Source organism: Protopterus annectens, chromosome 9.part0 (assembly GCF_019279795.1).
Source record: "Protopterus annectens isolate FY-2018-M chromosome 9.part0, PAN1.0, whole genome shotgun sequence".
In the NCBI taxonomy this organism is placed as follows: Eukaryota; Metazoa; Chordata; order Ceratodontiformes; family Protopteridae; genus Protopterus; species Protopterus annectens.
Window position 1 is genome coordinate 269,689,288 of NC_056743.1, and position 20,262 is coordinate 269,709,549.

Consider the following 20,262-nt stretch of genomic DNA (forward strand, 5'->3'; position numbering starts at 1 on the left):
AAAAAAGGCACTATGGGGGTAGCAAGAGCCTTTGCCAATATCTGAAAGCCCAGGGGTGACAGGTGCAAGCTGTCCCTAGCGAAGCATCGTGGCTTGTCGAGGATGTCATCACAGGCTGACAGGCATTGGATCCCATTTGAATCTCACCAATACTTAGGCCAATTGTTAAAATTGGTCATCTTGTCTTCATATTGTGGCATCATTCTTGGTGAGGGTAAGATGCTACTCAAGGTCAGGGTCACATCGGACTGGGCTACATGCTCAGAGAGCTCCTCTATGTCTCTTTTCATGTAGTCCAGGGAGGTACGTCTCAGGTCATTCACACCAGCATGGACAATGACTGAGTCATATTTGTACTTGCGTTGGAGTGACCTGAGTGCTTGTGTTATGTGGCGCATCCTAGCGCCCGACAGGCAGCTCACCGGGACCTTCTCCTTGTTCCGTCTGGTGAGCGGGACGTCAGTGTGCCTGACGATAGAGTCACCTATTACAATTGTATCATGTGTGTTGTTTAGCCTTAAGGGCTGTGACTGTTTGGCACACTGGCTTTGTGAGCTATGTGTTGCATGTGTTTTGTTTTGGGGTAGCGTTTGCTTGGGTGTCTGCTTTGGAGGTCTCTGCTGCTTAGGCAGATTTTTATTTAGAGCCTCCAAGTATGTTTTTGTGTGTTTATGTGTTTGGTTTGCTGTCGTGGTAAGTCTGTGTGAGGCTGGAATTGTAGTGAGTGTGGTTTCCTTCTCCTCCTGACTGGTAACGCCAGTACTAAGTTGAGAGAGCTTAGCCTCCAGTTTGGCTATATGGTTGCATCTCTCACATGTGTTGGAATTTGTTGGGAGGAGGAGAGGGTTGTCTGTGTACATGAGGCAGTTGTAACATTGCCTCAAGATTCCCAGATTCACCAGCTGGACCGGAGAGGAGATTGACAACTGACCTTTGGACATGCTAGAATAGTATTGGGAATTACTTTATAATTGAAAAAAGGGCCAATGGGGAACAAGGTACTCAATGGGAGTTTGTGAGGGTGTAGTGCTTTTACTTTTTTTAGTGCTGACTTAGTGAGCAAGTGCCAGGTAACCTAAATGCAATGTGTTACAGGTAACTTAAATGCAAAAACGACAAACAGTAACTTTCTTTCAAGTGAAACAAGGAAAATAAGTACAGTAAGCAATATATAATATGTGTGTGTATGCATGTATATGTGTGTGTGTGTGCGTGTTTATATGTAGGTATTTACATATATATATATATATATATATATATATATATATATATATATATATATACATATACACACACACACACACATACACGTGTGTATAATATACACACATTTTATTTATTTATTTGCAGGGGTGGCAAATCTTTGTCCCTTGTGGACTGCTAAACTTGTATATACTAACTCCTCAATTGTACAGCACTGAGGAAAGGAGAAACTTCCCCAAAACAGCACAAAGCAGTCTCACACAAATGACAGTCCTGCATTTCAATGCTTATCTGTCAAAGATATGAGTTACTGTCAAAACTGTTTAAGACCAGAAGTGTTTGGGCAACTAAAACCTGATAAACCTTGATCAATCATGCACGTGATCAATGTGCATTTCTTTGAATGTGGACATTGAGTCTTGTTTTTTGAATGGGATATCTAGTGGATGGCATTTACTGTGTGTTTTATATACCTGTATCTTTGTCTGTCTGTCTATATATTGAATGTGCACAAATTATTGAAACATGTTTTATTGAATGGGAAATGTACTGGATAGTAATTAATACTTGTGGGTATGTTAAGTGTGGGCTAACCCTAATCCGACCCTTGACCCTAACCCCAACTCTACATCTTACCAGAGAAAAAATCCTTTCAGTAACGTTATCACTGTTCAGGCAAAGTGTGTCTGAAGTTAAGGACAAATGTGAAGTATTTTCTGTGAAATGATGATTTTCACTTCATTTAGTTTTCATTAAAATATTTTATCAGTGAAACTTTGTGGGTTGTCATTGAGTGAAATATAGACTCAATGAATTGCATCCAAGTCGTGTGTGTGTGTGTGTGTGTATATAAGGCTTTCTTACATGTGATCATTTAGGTGAGCCTTATATATGTATGTATGTATGTGTATATTTGTAGGGTCTGTATTAGATCACCGAACGCTTAAAAAAGCGAACGGTGATTAATCGACCCTATGTAAGCGAAAGCTTACAATCTCAAACTGTCAGAACAGCGATTTTTTTCCTAGGGAAAAAATCGCTGTTCCAAAACACATACACACAACACAAGCACACCAAACAAACAGCAATCCACACACATACACCTAAAATCTGACACCTAACCCTACACTAAACTGTACACACACCACTATCTACTTACCTTAACCCAAACCCTAACCCTAAGGTCCGTCACTCTCGCACACTCACCTCACCCGCTCCCTAACCCTAACTCACCTAACATGCCCTAACCCTCACATCCAGATAATCGCACACTTACCTCACCTGCGCCCTAACCCTAACTCACCTAACCCACACGTCCACACATTCGCACACTTACCTGAACCCGACCCATAACTTTCCACCACAGCGCTGAAAACACAGAAGCAACAGAAACGGACAACCAAATTCTTTCCCTAAGAAATAATTCGGGTTTCTGTTGCTTCGATATTTTAAAATTTCGCTTACATAGGCTCGATCAATCACCGTTCACTTTTTTAAGCATTCGGTGATCTAATATAGACCCTATTTGTATATGTCTTTGTGTGAGTGCGTGTAATGTAGCATAGTTTACCTAAAAAGATCAAGAATCTTTTTCTTCTTGAAAAAGACATGAAAAGAGGGGTATGACTATTGCTTTTAATTTGTATTAAAGTTCCCAAATTACATCTGTGGTCTCATATTGTGTATGTATGTTCAGTCTAAAAGTTCACACTGATGAAGCTGTCAGCATGCAGTGTCTTGCATCTTTATTGCATCGTAACATATTAGTTGTTACACTGCATTTTAAAAAATATGTGCATGCTACTTTATTGTTGCCAGCAATGTATTATTAGTATACACACACTTGTACTTTCCCATTTCAATGTTATCTTCCACCTGTACAAGTAAAAAATGCCCACAATCTCCTGCTGGTCTCTTCTCCACAAGAAAGCAACTAATCCTTTCCAAGTAATTCTGTTACTATATAATGAGCTATAGTGGCAGTGATACTCCTATACTCATTCCCACAGCAACAGAACACAGCACTAGAAGCAGTGATTTAAGCAGCAGTTTATTGGTACCTGTGAAATTATATATTTACAGAGAATGTTTTGTAATTATAAGCGATTTGTAAAAGAAATACGCTGAGGTTATTAGAAAAACTTCTAAAAACTGACGGCCACTATTTATTTATTTATTTTTTACAGTGGTAGCTTGGCAAGGACTTGATGGAGTAACAAATAACCTACCTGATGTTGTAACAGTTCGTAACAAATGGACAGAGTCAGTGAACAGGTAATTTGATCCGAATACTATATGTACACCTTCATCCCAGTTTGATCAGAAGTGTGACATTAAATATAATAGTGTACGACTTGTATATTCCACCTAAATGTACATTACTCCTGAGTCATAAATGACATGTATGAATAGTGTTCTGCATTGGAGAAGCAGCTGAGTTAGATGAATAGCCATTATGCTCTTTCATTAGATACCCATAAATTTTACAAGTCTCTTGTAATCTTTTAATGTTGTACTGACTTGGTTTACAAAGTTTAGTGAACCAACACTTTTTATGGCTTGTTGTCAGAAGTTCGTGTTTTGGAACATTGCGTAGTAAGATAACTTGAGATGCTCAAAGTCATATATATATTTTTTTTTAAACAAGAAACATCTTTATTAAATTATCATGTATGACAGGCAATCTTACATTTATATAAATGAAAATAAACCATACTAACACAATTTCAGTTACAAACATTGTATGTTACAAACCATGCTGACACAACTGTAGCTGCAAACATTATGCATCACTTATATATCCAGTCATTGTTGGTCAAAAATGACATAGCTGATTCATATCTTGCCTTCTTTTAAACCTTGTTCCTCCTTCTGCATGTATTGATCCTACAATTCCCATTTTTTTCTGTGTAATTGGCTCCTACCCTTTTCTAAAGATCCCAATTTCAGTTGTTTTATCCTATTAATATCTTCACTAGTTCTAGTAAAGTGGTTTAGACTTTGATTTCCATTTTCTAGTAATTACTTTTTTGGCAGCCAATCATAATTAGACTCAACAAGGCCTTACTATGTCTAGGCAATTCTAATTCTGTATCATAGCTCAAAAAATAATTTCCTTAGTTACACTAATTTGCTCACCCAATATCTCTGACAGAGCAGTCTGTAGGGAAAAGTCTGCCAAGTCATTGCACTCCCAGAAAATGTGTTCCCAGTTATCTCTTTCTTCCCCATCACACCTCCAACATTTTCTGTCTACCTGAAGAAAAATTCTTTGGAGTCTTCTTGGGATATAAAAATACATATGTAAACACCCCCCATTGTTTCTTTGTGAATTGCTTATCCAATCTCTCTTCACAGTCTTTTCTAACCTCCTCTGATTGATTCTTATAGTTGTCATGCAATATGTTATATGCTGTACTAATTACTCCTTTCTTAATGGAAACTTCTGTTCTAGATTCTGCTAAAAACTCTTATCAGTGCTGGTCTTTCATTTAGGACCCCCTCCCCCATTTCTTTCTCTTTGCCTGTACTTATTTATCCTTGGTAGGGAAGGCAATCTCTAACCTGCAGTCCAGGTAAGTTCTTGGAGTCTTCGCATTCTTTTACCTTTCGCTCATTAGTTATTTGCTCCCAATACTTTGGTTCCTTTGCCAGTTTTCTCCAATAAATTTCAGCCCCATCTTGCCTATTGTCTGTATCCCTAATTGCAGTCATCCCTATTGGTAGAATCTTCTTTGTATATTCCCATGTTGGCTTAGTTCTTGGAATACTTTCTCTAAAAAGAAAACACAGGAACTGGTACCAACCAACTTGAACAAAAAAATACAGTTCCAAAGGAACGCACGAGTGTAGCAGTATAAAGTAGCTAAAATTAGCTGTAAGTAAACTGTAGATGAACACTAATAAGTGCCTTAAAAGTAAATTTACTTGAGCGCGCTTTCGTCTAAAGTAACAAGACTTCATCAGAAACATTTAAATGACAAAACCAGTAGTGCTTTTATATCTTACAACAGATTGAATAATTGCCAGTCAATGAAAATACTTCCCTCTCATTATTTAAAGAAACATTTCTACTGTTCACATGAATGGTATTTTAAAACTTACTCCTGTAAAACCTTCCACTTTGGTAGTTTGGAGAACCTACGTAATCACCACAGGGGAGGTGATTGGAAAAATAGGTTGGAAAGGGAAGAGTTAAAGTGGCAAATAAGACTGAACTCCACCCATTTTCCAGGTATAAACGAAACGTGTAGTATTATGCCTGTTTTAAAATACCATTCATTCAAGTTGTAAAATATTTTTATATTATGCTTTTTAATAATGTTTTTTCATACAATGTTTATATTAATGTACAATTTTTTGTAAAAGTTTTTAACTAATGGCTTAGTAAAGTTTATATTAAATATATTAGGTAGTATTTTAAGTAGTAAAGTGTAGATGTTTAAAAGGGTACTTTTAAATGAATGAACTGTGAACAGTACAAATGTTTCTTTAAATAATGAGAGGGAAGTATTTTCATTGACTGGCAATTATTCAGTCTGTTGTAAGATATAAAAGCACTACTGGTTTTGTCATTTAAATGTTTCTGTTGAAGTCTTGTTACTTTAGATGAAAGCACACTCAAATAAATTTACTTTTAAGGCACTTATTAGTGTTCATCTACAGTTTACTTGCAGCTAATTTTAGCTACTTTATACTGCTACACTCGAGCGTTCCTTTGGAACTGTATTTTTTTGTTCAAGTTGGTTGGTAGCAGTTCCTGTGTTTTCTTTTTACAAGTGGTTTGTGTTTGTGGAACTGACTTGAGTGGTACTACATTTGGTAGTGCCTTTGAAAATCATTAAGTATGGCAGATTTGGTTGGAAATGGGGGAAATGGTTTGTCTCCCTTCTCTTTGGAAGAGAATGAAGTGAGGACGCGTTACACTAGCACATCTTACTAGTGTTATTGCAACTCTGACAAGGTTTCAGAGCTGCAAATAGCTGTCGAGTGTTTACAGGGGCCGGGCGGCTCAGCAAGGAGGGCGGAGACTATGCCGACATCACCGTTGGACGGAGGTTGCCCCAGGAAAGACGGTACTTCAGTACGAGACTTGGGGGCATGCAAGAAGCTTACTCAAAGCTTCTGTAGTCGACTCAACACACAGGATTCCATTCCTTGTGGTCAGGTGCAGAAAGACACTACTTGCGACCTGAGGAGGTTATCATTGAGTGAAAGGTCGCAAACAGACTTTTTTCCATCTAGCCCTACAGCAAAAGGAACACAAATCTGTGATGGCAATATTAACAGCGTGTTGAGGGACTTGGAAAAGAAATTGGGGAAGGTACGTAACCTTCAATGTGACAATGAGTTTTTGAAGGAAATCATAAAGAATGAAAGAGTACCTAAGGGGTTAAGGGTCTTTCGTTTTCCAAATGGATTACTTGAAGATGACCCTGAATGTACTGAACTAATACAAATGTTCGATAGACATGGTATAGAACTCATGGAGTTCATAATTAGAATTAATAATAAAAAAATAGAAACATTGGTTGATGAAGTGGAAAATTTAAATGGAAAAGTTTTAAATGATGTGCAGTTTGAAGAAATTGGTTACAAGTATGACAATATATTTACTAGGATTGAACAGCAAGTTAATGACAGTGTTAAAAGGAAACGTAGGAAGGTATATAGGGACACATGTGAATATAAAGATAGGAATGCATACCCATTTCCTAAATCATATTTCAAAGGTAGTGAAGTGAATAATGGTGAAGCATTTCATGCCTCTAATACACATGTAAGTGAGGTTGTTGAAAAGTACGACCAGGAATACCCAGCACTCAGGAGATCTGAGAGGCTGCAAAATAAACAAAATGTACCTAAAGGGAAACATTTTTTAGAACAACAAGGGGGAAACAAGGGAGGGGGGTGAAGAGCACCTTACCAGAAGTGGAGAAATGGCAGTCATTATTAGTTGAGCTTGAGGTTCCAGACAAGGAGATAATTAACTCTTTTGATGGGTTACTACTGAGCTATAAAGGGTTTAATATATATAATTATGCTAGATTAGAAATCAGTAAAGACCATTTCTCTTTACTGAAAAAAGGTATCAAGTTTGTTCCTAGTTGTAAGGGGGATATTTCCAACATCATCACGGATTTTAAGCTATACACTAGGAAGTTAAACCTGAGCTTTTTGTTTAAGGATGCTGCTGTAGTACCCAAACCTGTGAATTTTTAAGTGAAAAAGTTGTTTTAACCCCCCTTTACACCCTATAATTTCTACCTTTGAAAAAGTATGTACACAGGAGATTTATGAAATGTAGCACAACTCCAAACATAAACATTATAACCTCACTCATGAGGAGAATCAACTCCTAAAGGAACTTCGTGGGAACACCAATTTGAGATTCATGAAACCAGATAAAGGGGGTGGGATGGCTATTGTGGATAGGATGGATTACATCAATAGAATTTACAGCATGTTACAAGATGATAAGTATGAGATTTCTTCTATTAATGAAATAAATGTAGCTCAAAAGAAGACTCAGTTAGTACTGGAAGACTCACTATTCCAGGGTGCAGTTAATGAAGACATTTTTCAATTCTTGTACAATGAACATCCTAGAATAGCCATCATGTTTGGTATTCCAAAAACCCACAAAAATATTACTAACCCCCCCCCCCATACAGATCGATTATAAGTTCCGAGAACAGCATGACTTACCCAATGGGGATTTTTGTAGAAAGAATGGTCCGGGGGAACCTAAAGAACATAGATTATAAATTACAAGACTCATGAGACTTCCTAGGTAAAATTAGGGAAGAATATTACAATGAAGCAAATTTTTTTTCTACTATTGATGTAGTTGACTTATTTACTTCTATCCCCCACAGTGTGGGTTTGAACCTATTCCATGAAGCTTTATTGGAAGTTTGCAACTAGAGTAACACTTTACTTAATTTTGTAATGGTCCTTATGAAAATTATTTTAAAGAATAATTTATTTATATTCGAGGGGGAATATTACAAACGGACTAAAGGGGTTGCCATGGGTATCAGCTGTGCACCCCTTTTTGCGAACCTCGTTATGTACTCCTGGGAGAAACTTTATATATTCCAAAGTAAATTTGTAGGTAAATGGAGGACCTACCTACGGTTTTTTAGACAACATTTTTAATTTATGGAGGGGGGGGGGGAAGAAGCAGTAAATGAATTTTTGACTTATAACAATACCGTTACTGATTATTTCAAATTTACTGGTACCTACGATAAATCTATAAATTATTTGGATGTAACTATTTCTGTTGACCCTATTAGGGCATGTTTTATGTCGAGAATATATAGGAAACCTACATTCTCGAATGATTACCTGGAATATAACAGCTGTCACCTAGGACATGCCAAGAAAAATATTGTAAAGGGCCAAATGGTCAGGATAGCAAGAATGTGCTCTTCTAAAGAGACTTGTAAGAACAAGATAGCTTACTTAGTTCATCTTTTTATGGAAAGATGTTACACAACTTCTCTGTTACACTCTATTAGTGAATGAGTTTTAAATGAATGGGGTAAGAAATATGTACCCCTATTGGGGAAACCTGTTGAGAGTTCAAAAAATGAAGTTGAACAAACTGGGGACAGTAATAAACAAAATTACACACAATCTATGGTACTGACTTATGGTTCCCAGGTGAAGGACATCCAACAAATAGGAGAAATTGGGTGATGTTTAAGGGTGAAGAAAGTTTAATGGATGTTGTGGGAAAAAAAACTTGTTTTGTGTTCAAAACTAGTAACAACCTTAAATATTTACTAGAACATCCCATAAAGACAAATTATATATACAGAGGAACTAGGAGATGTGGTTCTTGTGCTTACTGTTCATATATTTTAAATGTCGATTGGGTGGAGATAGGGACACCTAAGAGGAAAGTATATTTGAAGAGAGGCTCATGTGGTTCTAAATAGCTAGTCCATCTTTCTGTCTGTCAGAACTGTCACCAGTTTTACGTTGGGAAAACTGAGAGAGCTCTGCGCAAACGGATATATGAACATCTTTATGCTATTAGACGTGAGGACGAAAACAATGCTCTTTATAAACATTTCAGGAATAATAACTCCTGTAAAACCTTCCACTTTGGTATTTTGGAGAACCTAGGTAATGACCACAGGGGAGGTGATTGGAAAAATAGGTTGGAAAGGGAAGAGTTAAAGTGGCAATTAAAACTGAACTCCACCCATTTTCCAGGTATAAACGAAACATGTAGTATTATGCCTGTTTTAAAATACCATTCATTCAAGTTGTAAAATATTTTTATATTATGCTTTTTAATAATGTTTTTTCATACAATGTTTATATTAATGTACAATTTTTTGTAAAAGTTTTTAACTAATGGCTTAGTAAAGTTTATATTAAATATATTAGGTAATATTTTAAATAGTAAAGTATAGATGTTTAAAAGGGTACTTTTAAATGAATGAACTGTGAACAGTACAAATGTTTCTTTAAATAATGAGAGGGAAGTATTTTCATTGACTGGCAATTATTCAATCTGTTGTAAGATATAAAAGCACTACTGGTTTTGTCATTTAAATGTTTCTGATGAAGTCTTGTTACTTTAGACGAAAGCGCGCTCAAATAAATTTACTTTTAAGGCACTTATTAGTGTTCATCTAGTTTACTTACAGCTAATTTTAGCTGCTTTATACTGCTACACTCGAGCGTTCCTTTGGAACTGTATTTTTTCGTTCAAGTTGGAATACTTTCTGTTACTTTATGAATATAATATTCTGTATGATTATTATTATTCTTAAAGGGTTGCATCCAAAATCCTAGTCTGTCCTCGTTTCTTAAGCTTCCCACTTGTTTCATCATCATCTCTTTCCACCTTGAATTATAGTTTTCTGCTTGCGTTATGTACAGAAGCCTCAACTGTGTTGCTGTGAAATACCACTGCATATTGGGTAATCTCCATCCACATTGTTCTGTTCGAAGAATAAACTTATCCCACTTGACTCTTGCGTCTTCCCCTCCATGCTCATTCATATTGCTCTGATTCCACACTAGCAAATAAACCAAATATTCTGTGAAACCCTGAAACTGGTACGTAAAAGAAACCAAGTAAAGAACAAATGACCAGGAAGCCACAATTCAACTACGGGAGTGTTTAGTAGATTAAAACAACACAGTTAAGCACATTCATTTTTGACGTCTTCAGAATTATGCCATACGGGAAAAGGAACCCTTCGTATAGAAAATTACATCATTATACACCCCCAGAAACAACCATTAAAGAAAAGCTGTAAAAAACTGTAACTGTAAACAAACAAAGCATTTAAAGATACAGTGCACTCTAAACACAGAAAAAAAATATGATTTGGAAGCTATTAGCTTCATTTGACTTATAATAGACACACTTTCATGTAGACCAGGCGAATTGGTGGCATTCAAATAAAGTTGCCAGTACATCTCTCTCTCTGCAATAGCCAATTTTGTCTGTCATCACAAAAGGCACCTGTGACAGTCTGCTCCGACACAAGAAATTTGAATGTAATAAAGCCAACACAAAGTGAGGCATGTCTTGCCAAAGCACTCTTATTGTCTTTCTTCACAATACTGTAATAGGTTCATAGGTGTTTACTAGGCTAATGGCCCTGGAGCCTTTATAAGCCTAGCCCATAGGGTTACCCTGGCGTTGTGCCACCCGACCTTAGTTTCCAGTACCTCTGTCGAGTAGAGCCACTGGAGTGATCCCCAAGGTGAATTTTCTATTTCCCAACCACTCATCAAGATTTTTCTTGAAGAGGGCCAGTGAGGTGCTCTGTTTGACATGTATGGGAAGTCTAATCCATAGCATGGGCAGTCTTTGGGTTATGAACCTGTCCCTCCAGCACGTTCTATTGTTTGTGGTAATGAGGTTGAGGTCTCTGGAGTGTGTGGTGTGGAGGGATTGGGATTTCTTTAGATGTAGCATTTCTAACAGAGTTGAGTCAGACATGGCTTTATAAATCAAGCAGAGATCACCTCTAAGTAGGCAATATGAGACAGAGAATAGTTGGGAGATTTTTGAGTCTGTCCATATAGGACAAGTGTTTAAGGCCTAGGATCCTCTTTGTGAGGTACTTTTGTAGCCTCTCCACTTGTTGCAGGTGTCTAGTGAGGTAGGTAGGGGTTGGGACGGTGGCCTAATGGTTAAGATGTTTGCCTTACAAACACAAGGTGCAGGGTTTGAGTCTCACAAGGGATAATTGGCTAGGCTTACAATGGCTTGCAAGGGCAGTTAGCCTAGTACCAACCTATGAACATCCCAAATGGGGCATTGTACTCGATGATTGGCCTAAAGAGGGAAGAGTAGAGGGAGACAATGACCTCTTTCTTCCTTATAGGTTTATAGGTTCATACTAGGCTATCTGCCTTTATAGGTTCATACTAGGCTATCTGCCCTGGGGCATTTATAAGCCTAGCCCGATTGTGTTTGGCTTACGCCACCCCTTGATTTGAGTATACCGTGCCCTTTTTAAAGTTTAGTTTACTGTGCCTCTGTCTAATAGTGACACGGAAGTAATCCCCGGGACAAACCTACGATCCCCCATTCACTCATCAAGATTCTTCTTGAAGAGAGTCAGTGAGGTGCTCTGCCTAACATGAATTGGAATTCTATTCTAGAGCGAAGGGAGCCTCTGGGTTATGAATCTGTCCCTCCAGCATGTTCTATTTATTTCTGTGCTGAGGTTCAAGTCCCTCGAGCGCATGGCTCTAAGGGATTTAGATTTACTGAGGTGGAGCATGTCCATTAATTCTGGGTTGGACATAGCTTTATATGTCAGGCATAGATTGCCTCGAAGCAGGCGGTATGCAACTGAGTAGAGCTGGAGTTTTTTTAACCGAGCAGCATATGGCATCTGTTTGAGTCCCTTGATCCTCCTGGTGAGGTACTTTTGGGGTCTTTCTAATTGCTGCAGGTCTCTGGTAAGGTACATCCCAAAGGGGGCATTGTATTCTATGATGGGCCTGATGAGGGATGAATAAAGGGGCACGATTACCTCTCTTGATCTAGATGTGAATCCTTTCATGATGAGGTGGGCTATGTAGAAGGTCTTTCTAACCACTTTGGCAATGTGGTTGTCAAAGGAGAGATTGCTATCAACTTGGGTCCCCAGATCCCTAATTACTTTCTCTGTACTTAATGGGTTACCACCTATGTGGTAATTTGTGGGCACATTGTTTTTGCCAAAGGGTATGACTATACACTTTTTGGCATTTAGCTTTAGACCATGGCTCTGGCACCAGTTATCCGTCTCTGCGAGACCTTTTTGAAGGATGTTTGTGTCAGCTGGAGAGTCAATTATGGCTCCCAGTTTGCAGTCATCTGCGAACTTGGTGAGCCATAGTCCTCCCACGTTGGTCTGTACCTCAGAAAAGTAAATACCAAACAAGAGAGGTCCCAGGACAGAAACTTGTTGGACGCCACTTGTGACCGGTTTCGAGTCTGACATGGCTCCAGCAACTCTGACTCTGTGGGTTCTGTCTTTGAGCCAGTTTGCGACCCATCTTGTGACATAGGGTTTTATATTTAGGCTGGATAGTTTATCTATGATGCCCGAGTGGGGTATTGTGTCATATGCCTTTGCGAGGTCCAGATAGGCTGTGTGGACTACCTTCCCTTCATCTATGGCCTTGGTGACTGTTTCGAAGAAGTCAACCAGGTTCAAAAGGCAGGATCTGCCCTTGATGAAGCCAAATTGGGTAGGATCCTAGTGTCTGTATGTCACCAATGTCTTTGTTTATGAGTTCCATGATGATCCTCTCCATAGCCTTGCAGACTAGGCTAGTCAGGCTTATGGGGCGATAGTTTCCAGGGTCCGTAGAGGCACCACCTTTGTGGAGTGGGACCACTGTTGCTGTACACCATTCTTTGGGCACATATCCTGTAGTGAGGCTGAGATTGTACAGCAGTTTTACTTGAGGGATTAGTTCTTCTTGGAGTTCATGTAGGATGCAACCCGGGATGCCATCTGGTCTCATGGAAGCAGTGTTTTTTGTTTTGGAGAGGGCGGCCTTCACCTGAGCATCAGAGATGTTTGGGAGGCTGCACTCTGCCGGGATAGATACTTGCTCTTTTGGGGGGGGGAGAAGTTTGCACTGAACCTGTCTGCCAGGATATTGGCGATGTCTTTGGGTTCAGTGTATTTTTTGTCATTTAGCATCAACTCAGAACAAGTTTGGGAGTTGCATCCCAGGTTCCTAACATAACTGAAAAAAGCCTTATGATTGTCTTTAGTGTCCTGTGCAATTTTTCTCTCGAAACTGGCCTTGGAGGATTTTATGAGGGATCGTAATTTTTTGCTAGTACTGATCAGAGATGCCTTCCCTTTTAGGGATTTTGCTCTATCATGTAGTAGCTTCCTCCTTCTGTTGTACAGTTTATGTATGGCTGGGGTCCACCAGACTGGACGCCTGCCTTTGGATGATTGGGTCTTGATTTTGTTTGGGATAGCATGATCCATGCATTCCTGGAGATGTCCGTAGAATGCATTTATATAGGATTCTGCAGTTTGGGCTGTAGTTTCCACTGGCCCTGGGGCCTTGAAGGATTCCACTTCGGTTTTGAGAAGTGTGAAGTTCGCTTTTGAGAAGTTTTTCACTGTGGTTTTCTGGGCTGGGGGTGGGGGTCGGGATGTGGATATCCAGTGAAATTAATTTATGGTCTGATCTTACCAATGAGGGATATACTTCTGGTATGGAGCATAGAGTCCCCATGTTGGTAATGATCAGGTCTAGTATGTTTCCCCTCTTGTGGGAGTGGTGACTAGTTGTTCCATAGCGTTTGAGTTTATAAATTCCAGGAACCTTTGGGCTAAGGTGCTGGGGCTTGAGTAATGCTCCCAGTCTATGTTTGGGTAGTTGAAGTCACCCAATATAATGGTTTTCGGAGAGATCTTCATGTTCTCCAATGTTTTCAGGAAAGCCGAGTGGGATTCCTGACTTTGAGAGGGTGGTCTGTAGGATGCTATAAACTGAAAAGCAGTCTTGCCACTGTCAGTTGCACATGGATGGTCTCCAATACTTCATGCAATGCCACTAACCTGGAGGTGTGGATATCCTTGATAAATATGGAAACTCCCCCTCCTTTTGTGGTTCGGTCCGGGTTTTGGGGCCGAAAAGCATGATATGAGGTATAACCTGGTAGTGCTGGGGTGCTCTCTGGAGCCTTGAACCAGGTTTCTGTCACTGCACAGATATCGATGGTCTCCATACTGAGGAGATCTTCGAGTGCGTGCATCTTGAGGTTAAGACTTCTGGCGTTTAGCAGCATTACCCGTAGTTTCTTGTTCCTTGTGCTGTCTATGGAGGTGGGTTTGACTTTTGAGCCTTGCCTAAAAAAGGCACTATGGGGGTGGCAAGAGCCTTTGCCAATATCCGAAAGCCCAGGGGTGACAGGTGCAAGCCGTCCCTAGCGAAGCAGCGTGGCTTGTCAAGCATGTCATCCCAGGCTGACAGACACTGGATCCCCTTTGAATGACACCAAAATTTTAGCCAGTTGTTAAAATCGATCATTTTGTCTTTATACTGTGGCATCATTCTAGGTGAGGGTAAGATGCTGCTCAAGGTCAGGGTCATACCGGCCTGGGCTACATGATCAGAGAGCTCCTCTATGTCTCTTTTCATGTAGTCGAGGGTACGTCTCAGGTCATTCACGCCAGCATGTACAATGACTGAGTCATATTTGTATTTGCTTTGGAGTGACCTGAGTGCTTGCGTTATGTAGCGGATCATAGCACCCGACAGGCAGCTCACTGTGACCTTCTCTTTATTCAGCCTGGTGAGCGGTGTGTGTCTGACAATAGAGTCACCTATTACAAGAGTATCAGGTGTGTTATTCAGCCTTAAGGGCTGTGACTGCTTGGCACACTGACTTTGTGTGCTATGTGTTGTACGTGTTTTGTTTTGGGGTAGCGTTTGCTTGGATGTCTGCTTTGGAGGTCTCTGTTGTTTAGGTAGATTTTTATTTAGAGCCTCCGAGTATGTTTTTGTGTTTTTATGTGTTTTGTTCGCTGTTGTGATGGGACTATGTGATACTGGAATTGTGTTGTGTGAGGTTACCTTCTCCTCCTGACTGGTTTCACCAGTTTTGAGATGAGAGAGTTCAGCCTCCAGTTTGGCTATATGGTTGCATCTCTCACATATATTTGAACCTGTTTGGAGGAGGAGAGGGTTGTCCGTGTACATGAGACAGTTGTAACATTGCCTCAAAATTCCCAGATTCACCAGCTGGACTGGAGAGGAAACCATTGACTGACCTTTGGACATGCTAGAGTAATATAGGGAACTGAATTAAAACGGACCAATAGGGGACAAGGTAATCGTAGAGAGTATAAGAGTAAGTAGTGCTTATGGTTTATTAGTGCTAACTTGTAAGATTACTTATTTGGACCAGTGAGGGGCCTTAGAATGAGAATATGGTGTTTAATTTGAGAGAGAGAGCAGTTCTAAGGGAAAAAGTGAAGAGCAGACTTTGTGGAATAGTTTAAACCCAATTAGGCGGCGCTGTCCAATGATGCGCTATGTGCAAAAACGCGCAAAACCGCACAAAAGAGGATTTTAAGAGAGGGAGATCAAAGAGTTTGGAATTGACCCAAAATGGCCAATAAAACTACAGTTTCAAGGCAGTAACCACTCCCACAGGGGCAAGCAGGCTGCTCAATGTTTATCACTGCCACTGATGAACACAGAGACTTCCCTTGCTGATAGATCCTTCTGTTCAAGACATTTTTTGTCTTGCCAACATAAAATGCAGTACAGGTACAACGCTTTGCAAGGTGAGTCACTCTCTCACTGTTACAGTTGAGTTTACCTTGTGACTTAAGGTCCAACATTTTTCCATATAATGTACCCTCTAGATTGATCACACTCTTTGTGTTGGCTTTATTACATTCAAATTTCTTGTGTTGGAGCAGATTGTCACAGGTGCCTATTGTGACTGGCAGAATTGGTTATTGCAAGGAGAGATGTACTGGCAGCTTTATTTGAATACTACCACTTCTCCTGGTCTAAATGAAAGTGTGTCTATTGCGAGTGAACTGTAGCTATGTTTAGAGTATACTGTATCTTTAAATGTTTTTTTTTTCTTTTTCTGGGGGTGTGTAATGATGTAATTTCCTATAAAAATAGTTCCTTTTCTTGTATGGCATAGTTCTGAAGAAGTCATAAAGACAAAAGTGCTTAACTGTGTTTTAACCTATTAAATACTCCGGTAGTTGAATCATGGCTTCCTGGTCATTTTTTCTTTACTTTTCATATTTTACACTGTTTCAGGAGTGTATGTGTGTGTGTGTGTCTGTGTGTGTGTGTGTGTGTGTGTGTGTGTCTGTGTGTCTGTGTGTGTAATGGTATGAACTTGCATAACATCTATGACATACATCATCTTCTGATGTCCTCATTGGCATATTTAAGAAATTTTTCTGCGTGCTGCTCACTAGTTATCTTTTAAAGAATTTAGTTATTTTGCTCATAAAATTAAAGCTATGAATATTATTTTCAAAGTTGTAGGGCTAGATGTTAATTCTTTGATCACTGCTGCAGTATTCATAGCTTATAAGGGTTATATCCTGCTAAGGATGTATCATCTGGCTAGCTTCCAAAGCTTTAAGGGCACCTGCCAAGTACCCAAACCATTACTCAGCTCAAGTTAAGCTGAAGAAAGAGTGGTTTGGGCGGCAAGCCCTTGGAGCTTTCCTGTCAATGACAAGCGCTCCTATTGTGGGTTTTCAATGGTCTGTGGTTGGCTAATACTTTCCAATTTATGACAGAAAGTGAACTTTTTCTATGAAGTTATTTTAAGCTGAGAAAAAGTATTTTTATAAACTGCCATACGAGTTTTAGTAACTTTTAAACTGGAGCATTAATTTTTACTGTTTTGGAAAAAAATTAAAACTAGTTTAAAACTGCTTACTTTTAGGGCTGAGATAATTGTTTAAAATACTTTTCACTGAGTTTTTGGTGACTTTTTACTATTTAACTCATTTTAATGACTACTGCTACTAGGCTTCTGTGGAACTCAAGCATTTTTTTGGCTTTACCATGGAGCAACCAGCTAGTCTTTCAGTTCTTCCTGCTTCCAGGAAAGCAGATGGATTATATAATGTTCCTCAGTAGTATAAGTTTTGTATGCTAAGACCAGATCAGACCCAGTAATGATTTTCCTGGTAAATCCAGCTGCTGCCAAACACCTGGTTAATGCTATTCCCTCTACTTCTGACAGTGGTCAGAATGCTTTTGATAGATTTGGGAAAAAAGTGTATTCTTTTGCAAAACTTATATTCAGAATTCTCAGCTGTCAAGCTCATTTGAAGGAAGTTTATACTTGCTTCTTTTCAGAAAATGAGGAACGTTATGGCTTCTTTTCCCTCAACTGAGGAAGAAACATCTTCCTGTAATCATATTGCGTCTCAAGTGACTACCCACTCTTTGAAATGTGCTTATGATTCAGCTGATGCCACTTCCAGGGCTGCTGCTGCCACTGGAGCTTTTATGAGGTTTGCTGATTACATACCCAAACCTCTGTCAGGGTGTTAAAGCTGAAATTTTGAATTCTCCCTTAGAGAGGTAGGTGTTCTTCATTTGATGATTGCTGCAGCAGCCATAGCTATATGGGTGTATCTTTTTCAGGATACAACAGCTGACCAACTTCCAAAGTTTTTTGTGCACCTCCCACATGCCCAAAACTTTAAGTCAGCTCGAGCTGAGGATCAAAGGTCTGCTACTGCTGTTCCACTGCTGGGCAAGTTAAGCTCCCTTTGGGGGAAAAAAATTTCTACTTTACTTTTTTATGAAAAAGAAAGAGTGACTGGAACCATGAATATTAATAAAATCTAGTTAAATAAAATTGCAAGTGTAAGCACACTTTCACCATATAAGCTTCATCAGGCTGATAGAAAAGTTAAAAACTTCAGTAAAATACAAAGTTTGAAATATCACATAATCTACCTTTCAGTTAATGAATCTCATTATGTAAATTCCTTAAGTGGGGTTTTAAGGTAACCATCTCGTTTAAACCTGGAACAATGTGGCCTTTAAATCTAAAGGTTCACATTAGTTCTTTCTGTTCAGTTAATAAAGCGATGTTACCACCCCTTAGAGGCTCAAAAATAGCCGTCAAGATCATACATTTAAAAGTATGTGTACAATCAGTTTCTGAAATATGTTTATACCATGCATTTGTTAAAATCTTCCTGTTAACATCAGAGATATGTTGTCCTATTCTTTCTTTTAGCGTACAATTGGTCTTCCCCATGTAGTAACCTTCACATTTGCAATATTTAGCCAAATAGATAAGGATGCAAGTGTTACAATTTACATAAACTTTAAGTACGAACTTACTACCATTTACTGTATGTATAATGGATTTGTCAGTGTATGCAGTTATTACATGTATATGTTCCATGCTTGGTATTCTTAAAGAAATTTTGTGTCATGGGCTGCTCCTTATAACATAATTTATTCTTTAGTTTGCTTTTCCCGAGGTAGTGGTGCTGCGGTAGCATTGTCGCCTCACAGCAAGACGTTGTCCCGTTCGATTCTCAGCTAGAGCGTCGTCTGTGTGGAGGCTGCGTGAATGGGCGTGCCATCTTTGAAGGTTGTGTGTCAGGGCTGGTAACTCGGCACGTAAAAATCCATTACCAAACATTAGCGGACCGGAGTTCCGCTGTGGCAACCCCTAACCGGGATAAGCCGAAAGACACAACAACATTCTTTAGTTTGCTTTTCTTCTATAACTGAAATAAGGTGATTCACCTCGATCATTCTTTAATTCTGGGACCTCTTTTAGACTAGGCTAGTATTTATTTATGATGATTCTTACTATAGGAGTATTCTTATTATATGTAAAATGTATCTGCATTTATGTGATCTTGTTCTTATTAAATTATTTTGGTTACTGTTTTCAAAGAATGTGGGCTTATCAGTATATCACTTTCTAATGATGTCATTCTTAGTTTTCATTACACTCTCAGCATCGTAATCTGTTTCTATGAAACCTTGTGCATTTGTTTCTAATTGCAATTTATTTTAGTGTTATCTGTATTGAGTTTTGCTAACCTCATTAATTGATTTTTGACTATATTATTGTAAATAAATGTAGGGTGCATGCTGGTTCTGTGTAAGTAAGTATTAAAGTATTAGCTTTAACTAGTTTCTTATACATTGTAGTTTGTATATGACCAGCATCATCTTTACTGAAGTTAATATCTAAAAAATTTAATGACAGTTAGTGAAACATCGCTTTTAAATCTTCAAAACATATATCTTTAGTACCACAACTTTAACTGCTCAGTGTCTGGCAAATTACTCCCCCAGATGAGGAAGAGATCATCTACAAACTGCTTATAAAATTTTGATTCATCTTTGTAATGATGGTTATTTAGTATGTGTTCCCTTTCCCATTGAACCATAACAATGTTGGCATATGTATTGGCCACTGGAGCTCCCATTGCTATGCCCCTAACTTGCTTATACAATTGATGATTAAATAGGAATACATTGTTGGTCAGAACCAAATATATCAGTTCACAAATGGCGTATATTTTAACAGCTGTATAGTCTGTAAACTACTTTGTGTCTCTTTGCATACTGAATACTTAAGTCATTCAGTATCACCATAAACAATGAGTCACATTTAGTCTGACTAAAAAGTCATTATTTAGATTTTTTTCCTGTTGACCATTCTGATAACTGCTGCAAAACATTTGATGTATCTTTAATAATAGTACTGGTCTTTAGTAGACTCTTTTTAAGTTGTGCATCCAAATATTTTGAGACTGGCTCTGTATCCCATCCTCTGGCTAACATAATAGGTCTCATGGGTGGGGTGACCAGTGATTTGTGGATCTTAGGAATGCCATATAAAACTGGTATTTTGGGTATTTCAAGTCTTAAAATATTGAAAAAGTTCATTATCTATTTGATTATTTGTTAGCATAGTCTGTAAAAGGCTTGCTATTTGCAGTAGAATTTAATTTACTAATCGTTTATTAATTACGTCTCTTCGGATTCAGTGTACATACAATACATAGACTACAT

The 20,262-nt window shown here is 38.7% G+C and overlaps 1 protein-coding gene across 1 annotated transcript in view; it reads left to right on the forward strand.

The window, feature by feature from the left end:
• Positions 1–20,262, forward strand: part of LOC122811184 (ubiquitin-conjugating enzyme E2 variant 3-like) — a gene marked incomplete at its 5' end in the record, with an annotated part of 386,567 nt that overhangs the window by 203,622 nt on the left and 162,683 nt on the right. Inside the window, 1 exon segment of the mRNA XM_044082856.1 lies at positions 3,390–3,477. Coding sequence (XP_043938791.1) covers positions 3,390–3,477 — 88 coding nt within the window.